The sequence below is a fragment of the Littorina saxatilis genome, linkage group LG8 (assembly GCF_037325665.1).
Source record: "Littorina saxatilis isolate snail1 linkage group LG8, US_GU_Lsax_2.0, whole genome shotgun sequence".
NCBI lineage: Eukaryota > Metazoa > Mollusca > Gastropoda > Littorinimorpha > Littorinidae > Littorina > Littorina saxatilis.
This window is the reverse complement of record NC_090252.1, coordinates 1,575,872-1,599,653: the sequence shown is the minus strand read 5'-3', so window position 1 is coordinate 1,599,653 and position 23,782 is coordinate 1,575,872. Positions and strand designations below refer to the sequence as shown.

At 40.1% G+C, this 23,782-nt stretch overlaps 2 protein-coding genes across 4 annotated transcripts in view; one reads left to right on the top strand and one right to left on the bottom strand.

The window, feature by feature from the left end:
• Positions 1-23,782, bottom strand: part of LOC138972510 (uncharacterized) — a 323,114-nt gene that overhangs the window by 67,400 nt on the left and 231,932 nt on the right. The window lies entirely within an intron of this gene.
• Positions 1-23,782, top strand: part of LOC138972508 (GTPase IMAP family member 8-like) — a 32,736-nt gene that overhangs the window by 993 nt on the left and 7,961 nt on the right. For 2 of the 3 annotated variants that reach the window (XM_070345153.1, XM_070345154.1), the window contains exons 2-16: positions 4,270-4,411; positions 5,025-5,224; positions 6,450-6,779; positions 9,546-9,676; positions 10,157-10,410; positions 10,547-10,633; positions 10,882-10,968; positions 11,777-11,982; positions 12,198-12,328; positions 12,673-12,926; positions 13,037-13,099; positions 18,087-18,313; positions 18,560-18,690; positions 18,919-19,175; positions 21,979-22,187. In XM_070345153.1, coding sequence (XP_070201254.1) covers positions 4,270-4,411; positions 5,025-5,224; positions 6,450-6,779; positions 9,546-9,676; positions 10,157-10,410; positions 10,547-10,633; positions 10,882-10,968; positions 11,777-11,982; positions 12,198-12,328; positions 12,673-12,926; positions 13,037-13,099; positions 18,087-18,313; positions 18,560-18,690; positions 18,919-19,175; positions 21,979-22,187 — 2,709 coding nt within the window. The remainder of the gene's footprint in view (positions 1-4,269; positions 4,412-5,024; positions 5,225-6,449; positions 6,780-9,545; positions 9,677-10,156; positions 10,411-10,546; positions 10,634-10,881; positions 10,969-11,776; positions 11,983-12,197; positions 12,329-12,672; positions 12,927-13,036; positions 13,100-18,086; positions 18,314-18,559; positions 18,691-18,918; positions 19,176-21,978; positions 22,188-23,782) is intronic. The other variant, XM_070345155.1, reaches the window with a different exon arrangement.

The following is a 23,782-nucleotide window of genomic DNA, read 5'->3' as shown; positions in this document are numbered from 1 at the left end:
GAATAGAACATCATGAAATGACAATTTTTCAAAAAAAGTGACTGAGTCCAAGCGCAATGATTTCGGAAAACGTTCAGTGTTCATCACGTTCAATGCTTTGGCCAGCTTTAAGCATCCCAATCGCTTGCTGTCTCTCTCCTTCATCAAGTCGTGGCATGATTGCGATATCTGGATACAGCCAAACAGCCAGTTGCATTTTATAGGGCCATACACTATCTTTTTTACGTTATTGTCTCCCGTTCAGCCCATTGTCTTTATTAGCACAGTGAGCTGTGGCTGGATCAGCAATACTGCAAAGCGCACGCTGACAGCGTGAAACATTTGCTCCAACACTCAAGATGTCAACTACAAATTACAGGTTCAATCTGATTTTCGTTTGAGAGCAAAATCGTTCAATGCACTATTTGCAGAATGTATACCTTTCAGTATATGTATATGAAGCTGTACAACACGCTCGATATTACTGCGTTGCATGTTGTGTATTTATTTTCCACAGAATGAATAAGAAAACACCATCAAAGAATTTTAACAAAGCCAGAATATGAACATACATCATCGTGAAAGTAATGCTTATTATTTTGGATGTAAAAGGTTATCTTTTGTCGTCATAGATGACGCGAATGCAGGCACTAGTTACACACAAAACAACAGCCACACTTATAGGAGCCTTTGAGTCTGAGCTTTTTTCTCAACATTCCGACATTGTTTGAAGATCTGTTAATTCTGGAACAAAGGCGGACAATCATTTTCACATCCGCACGTTCGATCCTTTCAAAATTGTATTCATTTATTTATTTATTAAGGAGATTGCTATAGCGCATAACTTAAAGCACTATGCGCACTATTTAAATGAAGGAGGAAGTCGAGTGATCACACATTCTTCTTCTTCTTCCTCTTCTACTTCTTCGCTGATAGGCTGAAACTCCCACGTACACTCTTGGTTATAGCCCAATAGGTTTTGTACGTATGTGACCGTTCATATCCCATATTTAGGTGACCATACACCGATTTTGGAGGATGCAAGCTTGGTATGTTTGTGGTTCACTTATCCACACATAGGTTGACATGGGAGATCGGAAACAATCCATCTTTATACCACCAGGCGCGGATGGGGCTTGAACACTCGCGCAGAGCGAGGGAAAAAAACACACACACAAAACCCTACTGAAGCGTTTATTTGTTTATTTGTGTATTCATGATTCGTTCCCCAATGTTTTTCTGTATACACCTATTGATCTATGCGTTTATATGTACAATGCATTTATGTACTTTTTGTATGCAATCATTTACCTTCTTATGCATCCATTCATTCATTTATGAATATATTTTTAATGAATGGCTGTCGGATCACTTATTCTGATAATTAACCCCCAACACTTCTTACTAATTTCATGTAATCCTTTTTCATGCGAGGAGGTATCGAAGTGCTAATTGAGAATCAATTCCAGAGCTGCTTGCAGTGTATATATCATGCTGCTCAGAACTAGAGAAACTCTTATATGGTATGCGCAACATAAGCATAATGTTTCCTGCAGTCACGTGACACCTTGACATCGTTTCGAACAATGGATTTTCCTGACCTATTTTCATTCAATCTACAGTTAGATAAGAGAAAAGTTCCAGACTGTTTACCTGATATTAGATTGGAGTCCCAGTAAAATTTGAACAGTTCTCTGTCACATATGGGACAATATGTATGGGTATTAACAGTTCCTCAACAGATAATAGTAACATGAAACAAGTCGCGTAAGCCGAAATTACTACATTTAGTCAAGTTGTGGAACTCACAGAATGAAACTGAACGAACTGCATTTTTTTCACAATGACCGTAGTCCGCCGCTCGTGCAAAAGGCAGTTTAGCGCGGTAGTGGTTGCGCTGAGCTGCATAGCACGCTTTTCTGTACCTCGCTTCGTTTTAACTTTCTGAGCGTGTTTTTATTTCAAACATATCATATCTATATGTTTTTGGAATCAGGAACAGACAAAGAATAAGATGAAATTGTTTTTAAATCGATTTCGGAAATTTAATTTTAATCATAAATTTTATACTTTTAATTTTCAGAGCTTGTTTTTAATCCGAATATAACATATTTTTATGTTTATGGAATCAGAAAATGATGAAGAATAAGATAAACGTAATTTGAGATCGTTTTATAAAAAAAATATTTTAATCACAATTTTCAGATTTTTAATTACCAAAGTCATAAATTAATTTTTAATCCTCCAAGCTAAAATGCAATACCAAAGTACGGCCTTCTTCGAAGATTGCTTGGCCAAAATTTCAATCAATTTCATTGAAAAATGAGGGTGTGACAGTGCCGCCTCAACTTTTACAAAAAGCCGGATATGACGTCACCAAAGACATTTATCGAAGAAATGAAACAAATGTCTGGGCATATCACACCCAGGAACTTTCATGTAAAATTCCAAAAAGATTGGTCCAGTAGTTTACTCTGAATCGCTCTACACACACACACACACACACACACACACACACACACACACACACACACACACACACACACACACAGACACACATACACCACGACCCTCGCATCGATTCCCCGTCTATGTTAAAACATTTAGTGCAAAACTTCAATCAATCAATCAATCAATATGAGGCTTATATCGCGCGTATTCCGTGGGTACAGTTCTAAGCGCAGGGATTTTTTTTATTTTTTTTAATTTTATGCAATTTATATCGCGCACAAAGTCATATTCAAGGCGCAGGGATTCATTTATGCCGTGTGAGATGGAATTTTTTTTTTACACAATACATCACGCATTCACATCGGCCAGCAGATCGCAGCCATTTCGGCGCATATCCTAAACTTACAACCGGAACGTCTACATTTCCTACCGGAACGTCCTCACTGGAGAAAACGCTCCAAACCGGAACATGGTCTCAATCAAATAATCAAATCACAAGCCAGTCTAAACCTCGCTGATTGCTTTTGTTGCAATGAAAACATATTTTCAGCATTGGTCTCACGCCACATGGCAATCTCTGTGGTCTACACAACTTGATTCACGACAAAAACACCAAAACGTGTCAAAAACAGGCATTTTCGTCACATAAAGCGAGCTTGTTGACAATCTAGTCCCCCAAACAACATTTCTATAACATGTAAATGTAGTCTAGCCATCCTGTGACACGATGCGCCGGATATTGTGAGAAGGGTCTGACTGACCACCTTCGCGCGCGATCAAGCGCAAGTGACAAAATAGCGACTATCTACAACCGGAACACGTCGCTCCATACGAGAATGGTGCGGAACAGTTCCCCTCCCGTGAAATTGTTCAGTGGTGCAATCTCTTTTTACATTTAGTCAAGTTTTGACTAAATGTTTTAACATAGAGGGGGAATCGAGACAAGGGTTGTGGTGTATGTGTGTGTGTGTGTGTGTGTGTGTGTGTGTGTGTGTGTGTGTGTGTGTGTGTGTGTGTGTGCGTGTGCGTGTGTGTGTGTAGAGCGATTCAGACTTAACTACTGGACCGATCTTTATGAATTTTGACATGAGAGTTCCTGGGAATGATATCCCCCGACATTTTTTATATTTTTTTGATAAATGCCTTTGATTACGTCATATCCGCCATTTTGTAAAAGTTGAGGCGGCACTGTCACACCCTCATTTTTCAATCAAATTGATTGAAAGTTTGGCAAAGCAATCTCCGACGAAGGCCGGACAACGATGTTGCATTTTAGCTTGTTGGCTTAAACAATAATTAATGACTTTGGTCATTAAAAATCTGAAATTTGTAATTAAATGTGTTTGTATATAAAACGATCCCAATTTACGTTCATCTTATTTGTCATTTTGTGATTCCAAAAACATATGTATATGTTATATTTGGATTAAAAACAATCTCTGAAAATTAAAAATTAAAAAAATTATGATCAAAAATAAATTTCCAAAATCGATTTAAAAACAATTTCATCTTATTCCTTGTCGGTTCCCGATTTCAAAAACATATAGATATATGTTTGGATTAAAAACACGCTCAGAAAGTTAAAACGAAGAGTGTTATGCAGCACAGCGAAACCACTACCGCGCTAAACAGGCTCGTCAGATTCACTTCGTTTTGCACAAGCGGCGGACTACGGTCATTGTGAAACAATGCAGTGGGTTCAGTTTCATTCTGTGAGTTCCACAGCTTGACTAAATGTAGTAATTTCGCCGGCATTATTTGCATCTTGGAAATCATAGTAGTATTGTAAGCTGTTGCTGACGTACAAAGGCTTAACAAGTTCTAAACAAATATGTGCAGGGTCAGAGTGGAGGGAGACACAAGCAAAAGAGTGTTAACACAACACCTCAGAGAGGAACCTCAACATCTCTGACCGTTGCCATCCCTGTGACTGATGCTGGAATCAAGGACCCCATCAAACACCCTGATCAAAAACTAGAAGGTACTGACAATGTCATTTTTAGAACAATGTGCTTAATGGTTCACAGTTTTGAGTAGAATGTAGATCTACGTGTTCAAAAGTAAAGAATTTGTCACAACTTACTCAGAAGCGGGATTTTCAGAAGAAAAGTGAAAGTAAGAAACAAGAAAAGCTCGTTCCTATCCAAAAGGTCAAGTTATATCGCATAGTCAGAACAGATTGTTGTTAATGCAAGCTGGTTCTGAGCAGACACCCTGCCCGATTAGTCTTCCCTCGGTTAAATTCTGACACAGTACGCACAAAAAATCAAGACTACACTTTGAATGTACTGGTCTCCTTCAGGTTCCACTTCCTGAAATAACTGTTTGTGTGTGAGTTTGTGTGTGTGTGTGTGTGTGTGTGTGTGTGTGTGTTTGTGTGTGTGTGTGTGTGTGTGTGTGTGTGTGTGTGTGTGGGTGTTTGTGCTGTCAAGTGCATGTTTTTATCTCATTAAATATCTGCATGTGTGCTTGGACGACAGAAGACTCGGATTGTTGTGTCTGTCGTTCTTGCTACCGCTTGTCACTCTCAAATGGCAAACCAGACGTATCAGATTATCAGATTATCAACATTAACTATTTTTTCCCACAATTAGAAAAGGAAACACAAAATGAAGGCATGACTGATCTGCACGCAACATGTGTCGTCATCATCGGCAAGACGGGTAGCGGCAAAAGTACTTTAGGCAACATACTGTTGGGGAAGAAGCAATTTGCTGTCGGCAAGGAGATTCCATCAACATCAGCGGATGCCGTTTGTGTTGGAAGTGGGGCTTCTCTGCCAAAAGCACGGAGGGTAAACAGAATTTGTTTGTACATTGTAAAGTATTGACAGAAAGTTTTAACGAGGACGGAGAGCGAACTTTGTCTCCAAAGAAATGTGTGTCTGCCTGGTTGTAATATCAAAATCTGCCTAACAGATTTTTATGAAAATTGGTGTGCTCGATTTAGAGAGCATTTGCTTGTGTCATTCTTCCCCGATTTTTGATAGTGCTATTTGATGTCGTCATATTTGTCCCTTTGCAAAAGTCGAGGCCGCAGATTCACCGCCACAAGAAAGTTTTTCACAAATGTTCTTGAAATGTTTGCTGCACAACCTTTGACTCAGCCTGGACGCTAACCCTAATCCTAACCCTAATGCATTTCTGCCTGCTATTCTTTCATAAAATGTTCATTCAATATTTGCAAATTGTTCAATTTTTTTTTATAACACTGGAATATGAAACAGAAAACTGAAATCATTGTATTTCTTATTTCATCCTGTATCCGAAAATATTTAGTTTTCCTGTGTTTGGTTGAAAATGTGCTTAAGAAGTGAGATACCCCTGAACAATAGCCACTTTCGTTATTTATGGAACAAAACTGTATAGTTTTATTTTGTTTGATGGTGAACATATATATTTTCAAAATGAAGAAAATTGTTGAATAAAAATTCTTCTTCGAATCTCCACTGCACTGCTCTATTATCAACCCACTGACGAGAACGTCATGACTGAGTCTGGAACCAGCAAATGAGGGCACGTTGAAGGGCAAATGAAAGATGATGATGTCTTCTTGTGACTTTCTTGCCCGAAGCAGGATAGAAAAAAACTTGCCTCAGTCTATACTTCTGAGCAAAGTCATCTTTTAATAACCAAATGATAAAAATATTGGTTGAATGTAGAATCAAATCAGGCATGGGAATTGTCAAAAGGAAATTACGTTTCAGCGAAAATGAAAAATTGTCCGCGGCAAGAAAAAGGTACATTAAATTATATGTATACTATTCTCTCTATCCGTTATTTGCTTACATGAGAACTATCAAAATATTGGTCTAAAATGCCAAAATTCGTTTTCCTTCCGGGGGGCTTCGCCACCCTGGTCCCCCCAACGGGGCTCTGCCCCTGTACCCCGCCGAGGCCTTGGCGGCCCCTGGACCTCGGCCTATTTTCAGATTTTTTTTTCTATTTTGGAACTCCCATGCCTGTCATTTGTAATTAAACAATGAAATTGTAATCCTTTGTCATATGAATAACACACAGGTTGCCAACAGCACAGCACTATCGCTTGTGCAATCGCAAGGATCAAGCAGCGTACGACTAAACTCATCGACCATTCATCGCCAAAAAGAAAAATCTACAAACGACACAAAAGAAAAGGAATTGCTTTCAAATGTCGGATCTCCTCGTAAAGAGGGCAAAACCTCTAAAGGGCCGACAATGGGCGTTCACACACACAGAACCTCACCAAAAGAGATAACATCAGGATCCATCGAGCCAGCCAGACAACCGATACAAGAAAAAAAAGTATCCACCCCCCAAACAACTCAAGCACAAGTGGCTCTGCGAGAGCGACCATCACATACGATTAAGGTTAGATTGTTTTCACTGCTCAACTCCTTCTACTTATGTATCTTGTGTAAGCCGTAGTTTATTTAATGTGTACTCAGCATCAGTTTTGAACATTGATTATTATTTCGTCGCTGCCACTATTCCAGTAAAAGACACCTTTGATTGACTGAAATCTTGCCACATTGTCGCCGCAAACAAAGAACAAGCTGATTCAGTCTCCATGCATTGTCAAATGTCCGGATTTTCTGTTGACTTAGTTTTGTTTTCCACTTTTCGGAAAAGGGACCAGTGTCTTTGGAAATTCAGTCCAGGCTGATCCCGAGGTGATCCAAGTCTGGTTGACCCTGGTCAAGTTTCAAGGTCACAGTGGAGTCCAGTTTTGCTCATCAATTGATTTAATGATTTAAATCTAGAGCTTTGAAATGTCTCACACTTCTAGGTATTGATAACTAAATATATAACGCAAGTAACAGTACTGACTGTTTTCGATACCAATTCTTTCCTATGAAAAGCAAAAGGTGTTCCGTTTTAGCTGTTCTGATTGTGTGTTGGTTTAAACGAGGGATCCTTGCTTTTGTGAATTTGATTCTAGGGTGCGTGTGTGCCACTGTAAATACACATCATGCACAATCTATTTCTTTGTGCTGAATATTGCAAGGCAATGAATTGCCTTTTTAGTGGTTAGCGCGTCGGACTGCGGGACGGGAGATCGTGGTTCGAATCCCATAAGAGGTGGGTGGGTTTTTTGAGCTTCGGTCGGCTCCTACCCAGAGTGGAAATGCTAAAGTTCCAATGGGAAGGCTGGGATCACACAGCCGAGTGCCATTCACTTCACGAATGCGATTGACGCAGAAAGCGCAAAAAAAAACCCAACTTGTCTCGATTCTTGTGACCCTTCCTGCTCAGGGCTCTCATGGTGACCTTGGTTCCAGTGTTCCTGTTCCAGCCATCCCTGAATACTCTGCTGCCAGCCTAGGATGCTCCAGGGGGGTCGACGGAAGGACGCAGTGGCGGTCTGCTCTCTGAGGAGACGCTCACTCAGTCTGGCTCCGCGACTTAACAGTCAGTGTCGTAAGTAGAGGGCTTAGTAAGTAGCGGTGCCTGTGTCCCTTGCCAGGAACAGGACCAATACTGAACACGGTCGAAGTGACTCAGCAGCAGTGCAGTGTCATTTTCCGAGGGTAGCCTACCGCAGCGGCCTGACATCCTTCCCTGGAGTGTCTGTAGAATTAGTGAGGGTGCCCAGGTGTCTGACCAACACTGGGGGCTCATTGATTCGACCATAGACCTATAGGCTATTAGATTCGACAAAGTCTGGCGGCGGAACGAAGTTCAGGGGTGGATGTTGCAGTGAGTGCTGGGACGGGGCGGCGTGGTAGCGAACAGGGGACGGCGAGAGGGAACAAGCGTCGGGACAAGCAAAAGGAGAAACAAGTCGCGTAAGGCGAAAATACAATATTTAGTCAAGTAGCTGTCGAACTCACAGAATGAAACTGAACGCAATGCCATTTTTCAGCAAGACCGTATACTCGTAGCATCGTCAGTCCACCGCTCATGGCAAAGGCAGTGAAATTGACAAGAAGAGCGGGGTAGTAGTTGCGCTAAGAAGGATAGCACGCTTTTCTGTACCTCTCTTTGTTTTAACTTTCTGAGCGTGTTTTTAATCCAAACATATCATATCTATATGTTTTTGGAATCAGGAACCGACAAGGAATAAGATGAAAGTGTTTTTAAATTGATTTGGACAATTTAATTTTGATAATAATTTTTATATATTTAATTTTCAGAGCTTGTTTTTAATCCGAATATAACATATTTATATGTTTTTGGAATCAGCAAATGATGGAAAATAAGATAAACGTAATTTTGGATCGTTTTATAAATTTTTATTTTTTTTTACAATTTTCAGATTTTTAATGACCAAAGTCATTAATTAATTTTTAAGCCACCAAGCTGAAATGCAATACCGAAGTCCGGGCTTTGTCGAAGATTACTTGACCAAAATTTCAACCAATTTGGTTGAAAAATGAGGGCGTGACAGTGCCGCCTCAACTTTCACGAAAAGCCGGATATGACGTCATCAAAGACATTTATCAAAAAAATGAAAAAAACGTTCGGGGATTTCATACCCAGGAACTCTCATGTCAAATTTCATAAAGATCGGTCCAGTAGTTTAGTCTGAATCGCTCTACACACACACACACACACACGCACGCACACACGCACACACGCACATACACCACGACCCTCGTTTCGATTCCCCCTCGATGTTAAAATATTTAGTCAAAACTTGACTAAATATAAAAAGAGAGGAAGAAAAGAGAGAACAAGAAAAAGAAAGAGAGATGAGAGTGAAGAGGAGAAAGAGAAAGAGAAGAAGAGGAAGAAGGAAAAAAAATGAAAACAAAGAGAAAAAAATAAAGAAAAAAAAAAGACCTCATCTTAAAGATCTGCACTTAGACGTACCTGTCTGTTATTATTTGTTTAGGGGTGGTATGCATCCTTGCTAAAATACCAACATCTAAGTAAAACAGTGGAAATAATTCTTAGTTCTGCAGTGATAATATTTGTCAAGTAACACATGAAAAAAATCCAGACGTACACACCAAGAAAACAACTTCATTGCCACCTTTGTATCCACTCTATAGATCCCTATTAAAAATATGCATGTAAAACTCAAAAAACAAAGAAAGGACTACCAGTAAACAGGAAAAGGTGCTTAGTTGCACACATTAGACGATGTACAGACATATTATTTGCAAATACAGTGTATGCATGTGCTTGCAGGTACTTGACACTCCGGATGTCACAGTTCGAGGAATGACTGACAGTGACATTGATCAGGAAGTAAAGAAGTGGAAAAGTTTGGCCTCACCATCACCGGACGCTTTTCTATTAACTGTTCGAGCTGATGTCAGGTAATTAAAACAATATGCCCTTGAGTGCCAAAAGAGACCACTGCTTTAACTTAAATGAGTTATGATTAAAATCAAATGTTTACACCCATGCAAACAAAGTAAACTTGGATTTGTCTTATCATTTCACAGAGGTATTAACGCCAGTTGTTGAACTTTTGTTTGATTCATATCCATGACACCCAAAAACAATTCCCCAAGTACAATTAGATGTAAAAAAAAAATTAAAAAAGATAATTCTTAAGAAACATCAGTTATGACGAGTTGGTGATCTAAAATATTTTTAGTGTATGTGCGATACTGGATAATCAACTGTACAAGAGTTTGTAAACTGCATCAGAACGAGTTCCCAACGACGCTTCTATACTGGCGTCCCCCACAATGACTAACAAGGTTATCATCACCACATGAAGTAGCAAATTGCGCAAATACTTACACAAGTTTGACACACAGTCAAATAAGTAATGATGTTGGTGATTTCAGACATGCAGTTGAGGATTTGCTGCTGTACCAGAAGGTCAAAGAGGTTTGGGGCGATGCGTCAGAATTTCGCAAGAAGCTGATCGTGGCTTTCACGTTTGCTGACAATCTCACCAACCCCGACGAGGATCTGAGGGAGAGAGCCCCAGAAATTCGAATGCTGCTTGAAGATGCTAATGGCAGACATATTCTGATCAGCGATAAGAACCATATGATGGCAAAAGAAGCCGCCGAGAGAGTGATTAACTTTGTGACAGGTATAACCATCTTCCTTTATTTGTATTTCTTTATACTTCTTTCGGTTGTGTGCACTTGCTTGTCTTCAGAGGAAATGGACTGATTCAGTGTTTCCCCTGCTAACACTGAAGGAAGTTTTGGTGTTTTTGCTTGCAGGAAAGGCGAAAACATTCGGCAAAAAGTTAACACTCACATGCAAAGCTCCTTCTGCCATCCAAGAAGACGCCTGCTCCGCTCACGACGGTACGAATTCATTCAAAGCAATTGTTTGATGCATTGGCATTTACGTAGAGCTTTAGAACCCAGCAATACAATGCCATAAAAACAAAAACAAATAATGCATATGAAACCATACCAACCTCTACAGAAAGTGAGAACTTCACTTTTCAAACAAACTTGTCATTCCGAAGAGTGTCGTCTGAGGAAATTCAATAATTAAGTGTTTCTCCTGCCAACACTGATGTTTTTGTTATTTTGCGTTTTGCTGGCAGAAAAGGAGGAAACATTCGACAAGATGTCTACACTCACATGCGAAGCTCCTTCTGCCATCCAAGAAGACGCCCACAACGCTCACGACGGTAGGGATTCATCAAATGAAATTGTTTGTTGCATTTGTATTTATGTAGAGCTTTAGAACCCAACATTACAATACCACAAAAACAAAACAACAAGTATTAAAAACCGTAGCCACCTCCATCGGAAGTCGTAACTTCACATTTCAAACATACTTGCAAGTCTGCAGAGAACATTTTGACCACACAGTCTAGTTTATTTCTCCTGTTGGTTAAATAAAGAATACATTCATTATTTCTCAAACCATTGTCCTTTTCAAAATGGATGCAGCAAAATCTGAAATAAGAGAATCTGAAAAGCAATACGCACAAAACACGTCTCATTAGAGTAGAGTAACAAGAGAAATGAACAGAACCAATCAGTAATTAGCTAGCAAACCCATAGTGTTGGCTATCTCCTTTCAAATGAATTCCATTCTACCTGGTAAAGTTCTTTGGGATCCAACTCAAATGTCCAAGCACAAAATGTAGAGATTTGATCGCGATTCAAAAGGCAGAGATCAATCAAATGTCGTTAATTCAAAACTTGTCGGACAACTATTGGCATACAGACCCACACACGGTGTGCTTTATTTCACTTCATTAGCTGAAAAACACGTATTGTGTTCTAAAAGGAATGTAACTTTACAAGGATGAAAGTGAATGTGATTGCAAATGCCACACACAAAATAAATAGACACTGCTTATTGTAAATGGAAGGACGTTACTTTACAATCGTGTGATTTTCTTCAGTTACTGGTTTTGTAAAGTTTTGCATCAATAACTGATGTCTTTTTATATCGACTTTACAATGAAAGATGTTTTTAATTTGAAGATGAGCAAGACATCGTAAGGAGAGGGGCTAGTCCTATGTGCCAGAGTTCTTCAAATGAACGACGTGTTTTGATCATTGGCAAGAAGAATAGCGGCAAGAGAAGCTTGAGCAAACTGCTTGATGGCAAAATACAACCGGATGCCGGAACTGATATTCCTACCAAAGGCATATGGGACAAGACTAAACGAGACACAGCAGTACTGAGGGTAAGCAAGTGATCACCACATCAAATAAACATCTGTATGCTATCGCCTGATTTGCAGAATTTGACATGAAGAGTCTCATAGAAAAACGCATACGAACACATACAGTGTCTTTTGACGAAAAGTATCGTACCTGGGTCTTACAAACCTTTGTCAAACGCAATGTGAAGACTGGAAATGGCACACAATCACAGTAATGGGGCTATGAATGTTTACAGGTTGTGGAAACACCCGACGTCATGGATGACAAAATGTCAGAGGAAGACATGCGCCAGCAAATTTGCTGCTTGAAAGAGGAGATGTCATCAAGTCCTGACGTCATTATGTATGCTGTCCGATGTGACCCCAGGTATATTACCTACCCCTTATTCCAAGCTACATTTTTGCATCTTTCGTGAAGATAATTAACGTTGCATTAAGTGATAACATTACTTAAGAGTTCTAGGCTGTATTCTGTACGTGCTTATTTTATCTAGCATATTTATCCTTCCATACTAAAATAGTACTTGGGTGTGATCAGATTCGCAGGCATGACGTGAAATGTCGAATTTAACAAAGAGTTTTCTTCAAAACTACAGTTGTCTAAACTGCAATGGGAAATAGTAATAAGCCTTGAAATGTAAAATACAAGCAATTTAATTTGTTTATATTGCCCTTAATACAACATCCAATCAAGGCTTTTTACTTGTCCAGGCATACAGTCGAGGATATCAATATGTGCCAGAGGATCAAGAATCTTTGGGGAGAAGCTTCTGATTTCCACCAAAAACTGGTCGTCGCTTTTATTTTCGCCGAGAGTCTGGACGAGCCACAACATGTTCTCAGCGAGAGTCAACCAGAAATTCAAAAGCTACTCGAGGATGTCAATGGAAGATACATTCTGATCAGCGATAACGACATTGCAACAGTGGAGACTGTCTCCGACAGGATGCTCAGCTTAATCACAGGTAACTATAGCTTTTGAACTCATGTTGTTGTTTTCCATATTGTTTATGGCAAACGTGTTGATGCAAATGCTTCCTGCGGATACCACTTGGCATGTAATTGTTTTCTTCAGGGAAGACACAGCCAGCAACGACGCACTGTCCGCCAGCCAGTAAGGAATACGCAGAAAGAAAAGGTATGCCAATATTCTCAGCAATATTGCTTGTTCACAGGTCTAGCCATTACGGTATGTGTTTGACTGTGTAATGACATAACCATGTGAGGTCACAAGTTTCTCTGAGAACCTAGACTGTGATGTGAAGTAGCCATTGGTAGTATTTGCTTATGAATGTTTTAATGTATTTGTCAATAAAACCGTATTCTTTATTATTAGATCTAAGATGTCAAAGGCAAAGTTTGGAATTTGATGTAGTCAATGCCGTTCGTATGTATTGTTTCCATCAACTGCTTGAATATTTCATGAGCAATTCTTTAGGCATTGTTTACTTTTTCATTCAGCAATAAATAGATACAATATACTATGGGCATGTTTGATACACCAAGCTATAAGCTTAAAGTGGTAATCCTATTAGAAGAAACACATTATTCACGCGACAATGCCTTGCAGCGAGACTTTAAAATATTACGTTAAACCAAAACAATAAGCAGATAAACAATATTTGAGAAAAAAATTGAGAGAGGACAAGACAATTGAATGGAAAACAGAGAGACAATGACAATGACAATGACAAATTCTTTATTTACGAGGGTAATGGCATAAGCAAACAGGTGCTTTTTTACATCCAGCCCTCGCCCATGGGAGGGTTTAAATCTAAAGATAATACGTTTTAAAAATGTTGTGATATCAATTAAAGAAGTAATAAAAGCAAACGACAAACAAGCAAAAGATTAAGAGAGAGAGAGAGAGAGAGAGAGAGAGAGAGAGAGAGAGAGAGAGAGAGAGAGAGAGAGAACAAGAACAAGAACAAATCTTTAATTGTCTAAGGCCACAGCCCCTTACAATAGTGGTTAAAATAACAGCAATAGTATCTGCACAGTTATAAATTATAGTCACGCATAAAATTCAACAAATACATTAAAACCTTGATGACATATCACTGAACCTCATTTATAAGGGTTCGTCTCTTCTGCAGCATGAAGAACACAAATCTGCTGAAGCTGTTCATCACATTTTCCTCATTATTGCCACAGAAATACACAAGTTGTTGTTGCAGCGTCTTAGAGTTCGAGATTTTCAAATACTTTGCTCGAAGGTCTTGATAAAAAGGACATAAAAATACAACATGGTGTTCATCTTCTTTATCAGCTGTACAGAGAGGACAGTTTCTTGTCGTTTGGTTTGGTGCGTACCGAAACTTGTGAGCGTTGATTTCGGATACTCCTGCGCGGAAACGAGTAAGAGCAACTCTGTACTTAATATCTTCGATTAATTCAATGTATTTCTCTTTTTCCAAGCATGTTTTGTAACAATTATAAATGTCAAAACGTTCACTGCATTCTAAAAAGGAGAACCATTCTTGACAAAAACAATCTTGTAAACGTCTTTTAAACTCTTGTAAGAAACACTTCTCATTCCCAACCGTTCCGTACATCCACACAGCAGCAAAACCATTACAACATAAAAGACTCTGCACATGTGAGACCCAATTTGTGTGGCCCTTCGATGCCAAATTACATAAAGCTTTATATGCAATCTTGGAATATCTTGAATCAGGTTGCTTCAGCAGTGTAAACCAGTATTTCACACATCTGACTGCAGAGTTAATATACAGCGGATGTCTTCCCAATTCACCATACACAATGTTGTTTGGAGTTCGAATTGTCACTTTCAGAAACTTTTTACACGCAAACAGGTGGACCCTTTCCACAGAGTCATACTTTCCATATCCCCATAGCTCTGAACCATACAAGAGCATAGGAGCGACCCGTGCGTCAAACAGTTTGAAAAACACCTTTGCCGAATGGCAGCCAAGTCTGTTCAGTAATCTAACGATTTCGATCACTCCCTTTTTCGCCATGGTTGTCTTTGTTTCTACTGCAATGTTCCAGCTCAGTTGGGTGGAAAGGGTTACACCGAGATATCTAAACGAGTTCACAATCTCAAGACGATCCATTCCGTAGAACCACTTCTCTTTCTGTGCAATGTGCCCGCCCTTTCTAAAAACCATGACCTTAGTCTTTGTCAAGTTCACGTTCAGACACAGTTTTTCTGCAGAGCAGCGCAGGACATTAAGCTGGTTTTGTAGGCCCACTACAGTGCTGGATAACAGCGCAATGTCGTCAGCAAAAAGCATTACAAACAGTTCTAACTCAGACGGAGATAAACGTATCCCATGTCTGCCTCGTTGTATGACATCCTGTGCCAGTTCGTTGATCAGAAACGAGAAAATTGTCGGTGAGGCTACACAACCTTGCTTAAGGCCTTGCATACATTCAAAGAAATCAGTGTATTCGTTTCCGCACCGCACGCATGCTTTCACATTTTCATACATGCTCTTTAACACCTTAAATATTTTGCCTTGTATGCCTAATCGAAAAAGCACTGACCAGAGCACGGGGCGCTTAATGCTATCGTAAGCCTTACAAAAATCTATGTAGGCTACATACAGTTTGGCCTTTTGTGAAAATTGTTTCTGGACGCAAGCGTAAAGGGTAAACACATGATCAATAGTTGAGTAATTCCTCCGGAAGCCAGCCTGGCTTTCATCTAAAATGTTATTATTTTCTGACCACACAGACAGGCGGTCGTTCAGAACAGACATAAAAATTTTGCTCATCGTACTGGTGAGGGAAATTCCTCGGTAATTATCAGGGTTATCACAGTCTCCTTTTTTATGTAACGGCACAATAATGGCCTTGGACCACTCTCTTGGGTACACCCCCTTCTCGAGAATGTTGTTGAACAATTTAACTAAAAAGGGTAAAATAAGACTTTCAGACACTTTCAACATTTCATTCAACACACCATCAAACCCTGCCGCTTTACCATTTTTCAAATTTCTGATTGCTTTACTAATTTCAATTTCAGTTATTTCACTGTCAAGAATTTCGTCACTGATACCTGTATCAGGCAACTGATCGTCTTCGGGTTCATCTTCAACTGTATCGGTGTTTAAAACATTCTTAAAATGTTCGTACCATGCCTCTTTTGGTACGGAGTTGGAGTGCACCTCTTTTCTATTACATTTCCTTATTTCCTTCCAAAATTCAGTTGGTTTATCAGCAGAGAGCACTAAGTTATGAACTTGTTTTAACCTGTACTCTGTTCGCTTTGTTCCAAGAAGGTCTTTATACTCCTTCCTGACTTCAGCGTACTTTTGCTTTGCTATCTCTTTTTCTTCTTTGTCTTCTGTTTTAATTCTTTGGTAACTTCTCAGCAACCGTCTCGCAGATCGCTTCTTTTCCAAACATTCAACATCAAACCATGAGGACGCACTTCTACCTTCATCGTCACCTCCGACTTTTTTGGTCATGCACTTTGCCGACTGTAACATTGCTTTGTTAAAAATCTCCAGCCCCTCGTCCATGTCTGCGTTGATGATGTCGCACGCTTCCTTTAACTTAGCTTTAAAATCGTCTGATTTAACACTTTCAATAAAATCATTCTTTTTTGCATCGTTCCACACAACTTTTGAGACACGTGCTTGTTTAGGGGGCTGGCGCTGATTCCCTTTCAACCCAAGCGCAAAGGTCACAGGCATATGCATTGATTCAATTCTGTCGCCAATGGTTAAATCGTGAATGTTATTAGCTAGGTCAACAGAGGCTAAACAATAATCCACCACACTGTTACCACTATGGGAGATATAAGTAAACTTGCACGAGTTGTCCGCATTGCAAACACCATTCAAGATTTTGAGATCAAAGCATACACATAGATCGATAAGCTTTGTACCAAACCCATTTAGTGTATAGTCTTCAGTCATTCTGCCATGTGAAATCGTGTCATGGTCATGACCTTGCGAGTCTTGATCAAGGAGGTCAAAAATGTTCTGCGTATCTACCTGGTAGTCTAATGTTCTAGAATTAAAATCACCGCACAAGAGCGTGTGGCAATCACTTGTCATTTCTAAAACATCACTTAAACATAGCTCCACTTCATTTAGATGGCACGAGGAGTCTGTCTTTTGGTAATAAGGGCTCCCACATGGTGGCACATACACTGGCACGAACACAATATCTCGATCACCACCACACACATGTTTTGACAGTTTCAAGACTAGCATATGATCATGTGAGGAGTCAACCAATTCAACGTGCTTTGCTATGTTTTTCTTACACATCACGACAATACCCCCTGACTTGCGACCCTGATGTGAGAGCTTGATAGCTGGAGACATAAATTTTACGTAATTTTTAAAGTGTAGGGACAGATCAAAGGAGTCATCAATAAACGTCTCAATAAAACATACAATATCAAACTTTCCAACATAGGCAGAAAAATCTGTATCACCAAGCTGAGAGGCAAGACCTCCCACGTTCCACACCAAAAAAGACACTGCTTTACCTACACTAAATGTATCACTAGCTTGACGGGAACGCTGATCATGAAACCTTCCCCTGTACTCGTCTGATTTTGAACTCATGCTTGTATCAGTGTTTGTCCCCCTTGTGTTGTCTTTGCTCTCACGTCTAGCGTTAATACATTCACCACTCATGTGCACATACCTGTCGTCAGTTGTCTGTCCATTAAAACACTGTGCAGAAACTAAAGGTTGGGGCCGGCCGTATCCCTATCTCCACGAAACAGTATGTCGACCCCTACCTCTGCCCGTCCCTCTGGACGCTGCATGTGACCGCGTTTCACGATCACGAGAACCAGGGAGCGCTGCGCTCTCCCTGGCTAATCCATCAGGGTTGGCATGGTGACTGGCACGCTCGAGAGAGAGAGAGAGAGAGAGAGAGAGAGAGAGGGAGAGAGAGAGAGAGAGAGAGAGAGAGAGAGAGAGAGAGAGAGAGAGAGTGAGAGAGAGAGAGATAATAACTTCAAACTTGATATCTATCGGTAAGGTCGGACACATTCCACTCAGGTTCATTTTGTCACAAAGAGGCCGCTTAACGTAATATATTCTTCTAATTCTTGAAAAAGAAATTTAACAAACTCAAAACATTATCAGGAATCATGTAATAGTGTATTTTTCAACACTGGCTGTTTCAAAAAGAGTTTCAAGTTGAACAAGCAGTCCATGAAAGGCGGACAAGTGCCCAGGACAAAAGACAACCGGATGAAAGACGTATTTTGATCATTGGCAAGACAGGCAACGGCAGAAGCACACTGGGCAACCTCCTTCTGGGCACTGAGCAGTTTGTTGTGGCCACAGGAATGTCCGCAGCCACCACACAGGTCCAGACTGGACGCAGGGCAGCCGGGGAAGGCACATCGCTGAAGGTGAGCTGTTAAAAAGGGGGGGGGGGGGACGATGTTGCTCAAGTGGGTATTGTTCACTTGTAAAATTGTTTTAGTCCAAACCCCGCTTGTACAACATCGATTCCCATGTCACAAGTTTGAGGGTCAAGGGAGGACGATCCGATTCAACATTGATCTTATTCTCTGTTTCATGATTCTGTATTGTTTGAAGAATTCCGGTTCAGATGCCTTTGAATTATATAGATGTGCTCAATTTATTTGGGCCAGGTGGTGGACACACCTGACTTGATCAACCAGGAGATGGGTGAAGCAGACATGCGTTGCCATGTGAACCAGTGGAAAACAGAAACGTTATCAAATCCTGATGCCATCTTGCTTGCAGTCCGATGTGACATCAGGTATTTGTCATTTTCTTAGCTCTGCGTGCTACTATTTAATGATGGAATGAGTTCATCATCATCATCATCTTCTTTTGCTTCTTCTTCTTCTTCTTCTTCTTCTTCTTCTTCTTCTTCTTCTTCTTCTTCTTCTTCTTCTTCTTCTTCTTCTTCTTCTTCTTCTTCTTCTTCTTCTTCCTCCTATCATTTACTGTTTTTAGCTATTGTCTTATTGCGCACTTTATGAAGGTACACGTCAGAAGAGTTCAAACTCTACCAGAAGATCAAAGAACTGTGGGGAGACGCATCACAATTCTGCCAGAAACTGATTGTTGCCTTCACGTTCGGCGAGACGCTCGACGAGGATATCCAAGAGGTGCTGAAATATGTTGGTCCGGAGATACGACGGGTCCTGGAGGATGCCGGTAACAGATTTGTCGTCTTCAGTAAAGATGACCCACAGATGACAGAAACTGCTATCAGCAAAGTGCTTCGCTTCAGGGGAGGTAGTTTCTTTTGACATGTTTGTTTTTATCCTTTTTTTTGGATTGATTGCAAATTTGCATTCTTGTAAACATGGATCATGAGTTTTAGAAAAGCTTGAAAACTTGCATTAAGGCAGAAATTTACCTCCTGTGAAAGTGAGAACGAATTCTAACAGTGAAATTACTCACTTTTACAGGAGGTACATTTAAGCCTTAGTCATCTAATAGGTGATCAATCGTCTTTAGTTGTATTCATTTCCTTATTTGTTTGTTTTCATCTCCACACTATAACCATGAAATGAATAATGTAGCCAGAAATAGGGCTTAATGTACTTGTTTTCAAGAAAATAACTGAAACCTGAGTATGGAATATCAGACTTTTCCACACAATTATTATTTATGATATTTCATGGTTATAGTGTGGATATGTAAACAAATAAATAAGGAAATTATTACAATTAAAGACGATTGATAGATGGTCAAACTAGAATTGACAAAATCACTTTTACTTTTCTTGTAATATTGAGGGATAGATGTGGGTAGAAAAGAGACGTAGAGGTTACAGGCCGAGTCTCAGTGATTATCAAAAATAATGGTCGAAGTTGGCGGATCATGAAAAATGCGAGCTTCAGCGAGCTTTTTCATGACCGCGAACTGAGACCATTATTTTTAATAATCACTGAGACGAGGTATGTAACCTCTTTATTCCTCCTTTCTTCAGTTATTCAAAGAAAAGATAAGTTTTTGTACGAAAGTTTGATCGAATCCGATTCACTCAACCAGTCTACCTGCGCAGGCGATTGAATAATGCGCGGTTGTGTAGTTCAGGGAAAATCATTCAATTCTGTCAACACTTGTCAGTTTCCCTGTTTTGGACTAAAATCAAGTACACAGTTATGTTGTTATTCTGCTGTATTCTGCTGTGGCGGTTCTGTTCATGTTTTGGTATCGCTTAGGAAATGTTCTTTCTTCGAATGGGACTAACAGACGAACTTTAGCACCCGTATCCCAACGTTAAAAACTGTATGAAGTTCAGTTTTCTGGGGCAAAATAATGTATGAAACCGCTGTATGTTCTTTAAATTGATGAGATGTGTGCACTTGGTTGCGTGTGATCTGTTTATAACATGAAATATTATCGAAAACTAACCGTCTGATTGCAGTCTTTTTCTCCAAGCAACTCAGTTCAGAAAATTTGGAAGGGGAACTACTCTTATCGTACGAGAGTTACTTGCCTTGGAAGTTTGCTTGGACTCATAAGAGATCAAAAGCGAGTTTTTCTGCACTGATCGTTACATTTGGATTTAGAAAACAACCAAACTCATGGATTTGATATGGAGATTGATGTGTTCAAGCCTGTAGTTGCTAGTTTGTTGTTTGTATTGTTTGGTCTAGAGATGTATATTTTGTACATTAGAGCGTTCGGAACTTTTCAATCGCTAAAGTAGTTCCCTCAAAGTCTAACTCATCAACCTGTGAGCTATCGAGGACTCAGGCCCGTTGTTGGGTAAGTGATTTTGGTTGTTGGGTAAGTTACCGAAAATTAACTAGCCCTACACGTTTACAGAGAGAGAAAAAGCAGAGGTGGGAATACAAAATAATAACTATGCAGCGAAATCTCAACATTACCGTAAAATCCCTAGCATAAGCCCACCATCTAGCAAACGCCCACCCCCCACTTTGGGCCAAAAGTTGTGCACAGGGGTAACTACCTAGCAAACGCCCACCCTGCTTTTTTCAAAGAGACTATAGGCTCACTTTCACTAGGATTTGTGCAGACTGTTCTAAAAGTCATCTTTTTCCCCTTCTTTACCTTTTCGTGTTTCTTTCCTTTTTTCTTATTCTTTGTCCCCTCTCCTCACTCCCACCCATCGTTCATGTTTTTTCGAGTTTCTCTTCTCTTTTTTTCCCTGAGTTTGTGGGTTTTTCTTTCTCAGAAAGATTGGGCTCCGCCTTTTGAAGACAAAATCCAAGTTCAGTTAACGTTTCATTTCCAAAGACGATCGTGTAATTTCTTCCCTGTACAGAAAGAAAGGGCTTCATTGGTGTTGACATTTCGACATTTCATCAAGTTTCTTTTTCCCGGAATTGTGTTGTTATTGTTTGTCCTTGCAAAGGTCTGACGATTTTCTTTTTACTCAAATTTATATGAATGACTATGCTCGTGTTGTTTTCAGAAGAGCCAGTCCTTTTCTCTCTCTCTCTCTCTCTCTCTCTCTCTCTCTCTCTCTCTCTCTCTCTCTCTCTCTCTCTCTCTCTCTCTCTCTCTCTCTCTCTCTCTCTCTCTCTCTCTCTCTCTCTCTCTCTCATGGTTGGCCTTCTTTGCCTCAAAGTCCTTTTTTTTCTTTTTTCCTTCACTTCTACTCACACGACCTAACTTACATGCTTTCGGGGTTTGTATTAACTCAATTACACGGTTGAGCACAAAACTTACTTTGTGCAAAGGGGTCTATCCCTAGCAAACGCCCACCCCCCAATTTTGCCCTAAATCTGTGCACAGGGGGGGTGGGCTTATGCTAGGGATTTTACGGTAATATCTGACACCCCTTGGACGTATGTTAGGGCTAGCCCAGAAAAGCGCGTGGTAAGAAGCGACTCATTTCGGGGTGGATGGTCACAAATATGTAAATATGAACCGTGTGTATCCGTCTATGGAACAGACCAGGCATATAACACACAGTTTAAGCTAATTACTTCAGAGAACATGGTAGCAGAATGAGCCTTCAATATAGTTTTTTTTTTAAATTTAGGAGTCTACTCGGATGCTGAAAGTCTTTAGAGGAAATGTTATTCATCAGTACCTTCGATTCGAAACTCTCTTGAAGGTGAACAAGCAGCCTATGAAAGTGCGCAAGACAAAAGACAACCGGATGAAAGACGTATTTTGATCATTGGCAAGACAGGCAACGGCAGAAGCACACTGGGCAACCTCCTTCTGGGCACTGAGCAGTTTGTTGTGGCCACAGGAATGTCCGCAGCCACAACACAGGTCCAGACTGGACGCAGGGCAGCCAGGGAAGGCACAGCGCTGAAGGTGAGCTGTTAAAAGGGGGGGGGGGGCTGTCCTGTTGGTAGGATGCATGCCAAATTATTCAAAACACCTGTACATATTGTCTCATAGGTCAAATAACTATGCTTTTAAATTTGTTGTCTTTAGGTAAATATGTTATAAAAAACATTGAAACCATAAAAAAGAAGACACCTTCCGTTCAGACCTTTACAAGCCTCAAGTAATAATAGTTGCCTTCGAAAGTAGAAATCCCAAAATGATGTTGCACTACATCACATCTATGAACAGTACCATTAGCTACCATGTGAAAGCCCAAAGTACTAAGTGTATGTGACCCTCCACCACGGAATGAGTCGCATGTCACCTTTTGATGATTTTTATATTTTTACATTTTCTTAAAGAGATTTTGAAGTTCTATCCAGTGGTGAAAACCGTTTCAGAAAAGAGCAAACACTTGTTGAGTTATAATCCTGTGACTAAGGTAATCCTTACACTGATACCTTACACCCCCCGGACGTATATAAGGCCTAGCGCAGAACCCTGCGATGTGCCATCCGACTCATTCTGTGGTGGAGGGTCACATATGCTCTCTCTTAAGTATGTGGAAGAAGAACTTTAATTAGAAGGACATTGTATTCCCATGTTCATATCAAGTTCGAATTGTCGCCATTGTAGTGATGAACTACTCACCTTTGTTCAAAAAGGAGGGGGTGAGCATTCACAATGTAAGCTACCTTACGATATAATTATAAAGATGTGTGTGGTAGTCTCTCAATCGAAAACATTGGCTGAGTGTCAGATAGCACCTGTTAGTGAGAGCCACTGTAAGGTGACCCTGAAAAGCTTGAGTACATATTGTTTGATTCAGCCTCGTGTTACCGACTTGCGAAGGCGCCCTTGGTCAATAAGAAACGTAATGCAGTTTCTAGAACAAATATGTCTGGATTGTTTATTGTTTGGATTAATAAATGTCTGCTAAAAATGTTTTCTTAAAAGTAGCCTTACAAGAAATGAGAAACAATAGTACCAGTAAAAATAGACGTAAGTACGTCAAAACTGTTTAAAATACATATGCACACTGAAGTCTAATTAATGCATCATATGGCTGGCAGAAAACTGAAGATTGATTGTTTTAACCAAGCTTGAACGTTGCAATGACCGAATAACGCATTTGTTAACCTTCGCCAGTCCGTGTTATCGACTACACACGGAAGACATCGTGGGGCCGTGCGGACCCATGCTTCTCAAAATGCACGCTTTTCCTTCTTTGAGAGACATGGGTCTGCACGGCCCCAGGATGTTTGTAGTCGAAATTTGACTTTTGTTTTTGTTATTACTTCTCGATGAAATGTTAGGACATAAGTGCTTTTTAGGTGCTTGAGGCATTCTTAAAACCTCATTAAAAAATTCCAACTAGTTGAGATATTTGCAATTAAACACCCTTCAAGGTCCACACGGACCCACGACCACCGGTGAAGATTAAAGGCACAGTAAGCCTCCCGTAAACCATCACAGATACTGTCAGGCTTTTACACACAGTACAAACACCATTCCATTTGAACGCTCACCAACCGGGAACACCCTAGGTGCCCTACGTAAAGAGCGAGCAATTGTTAAAG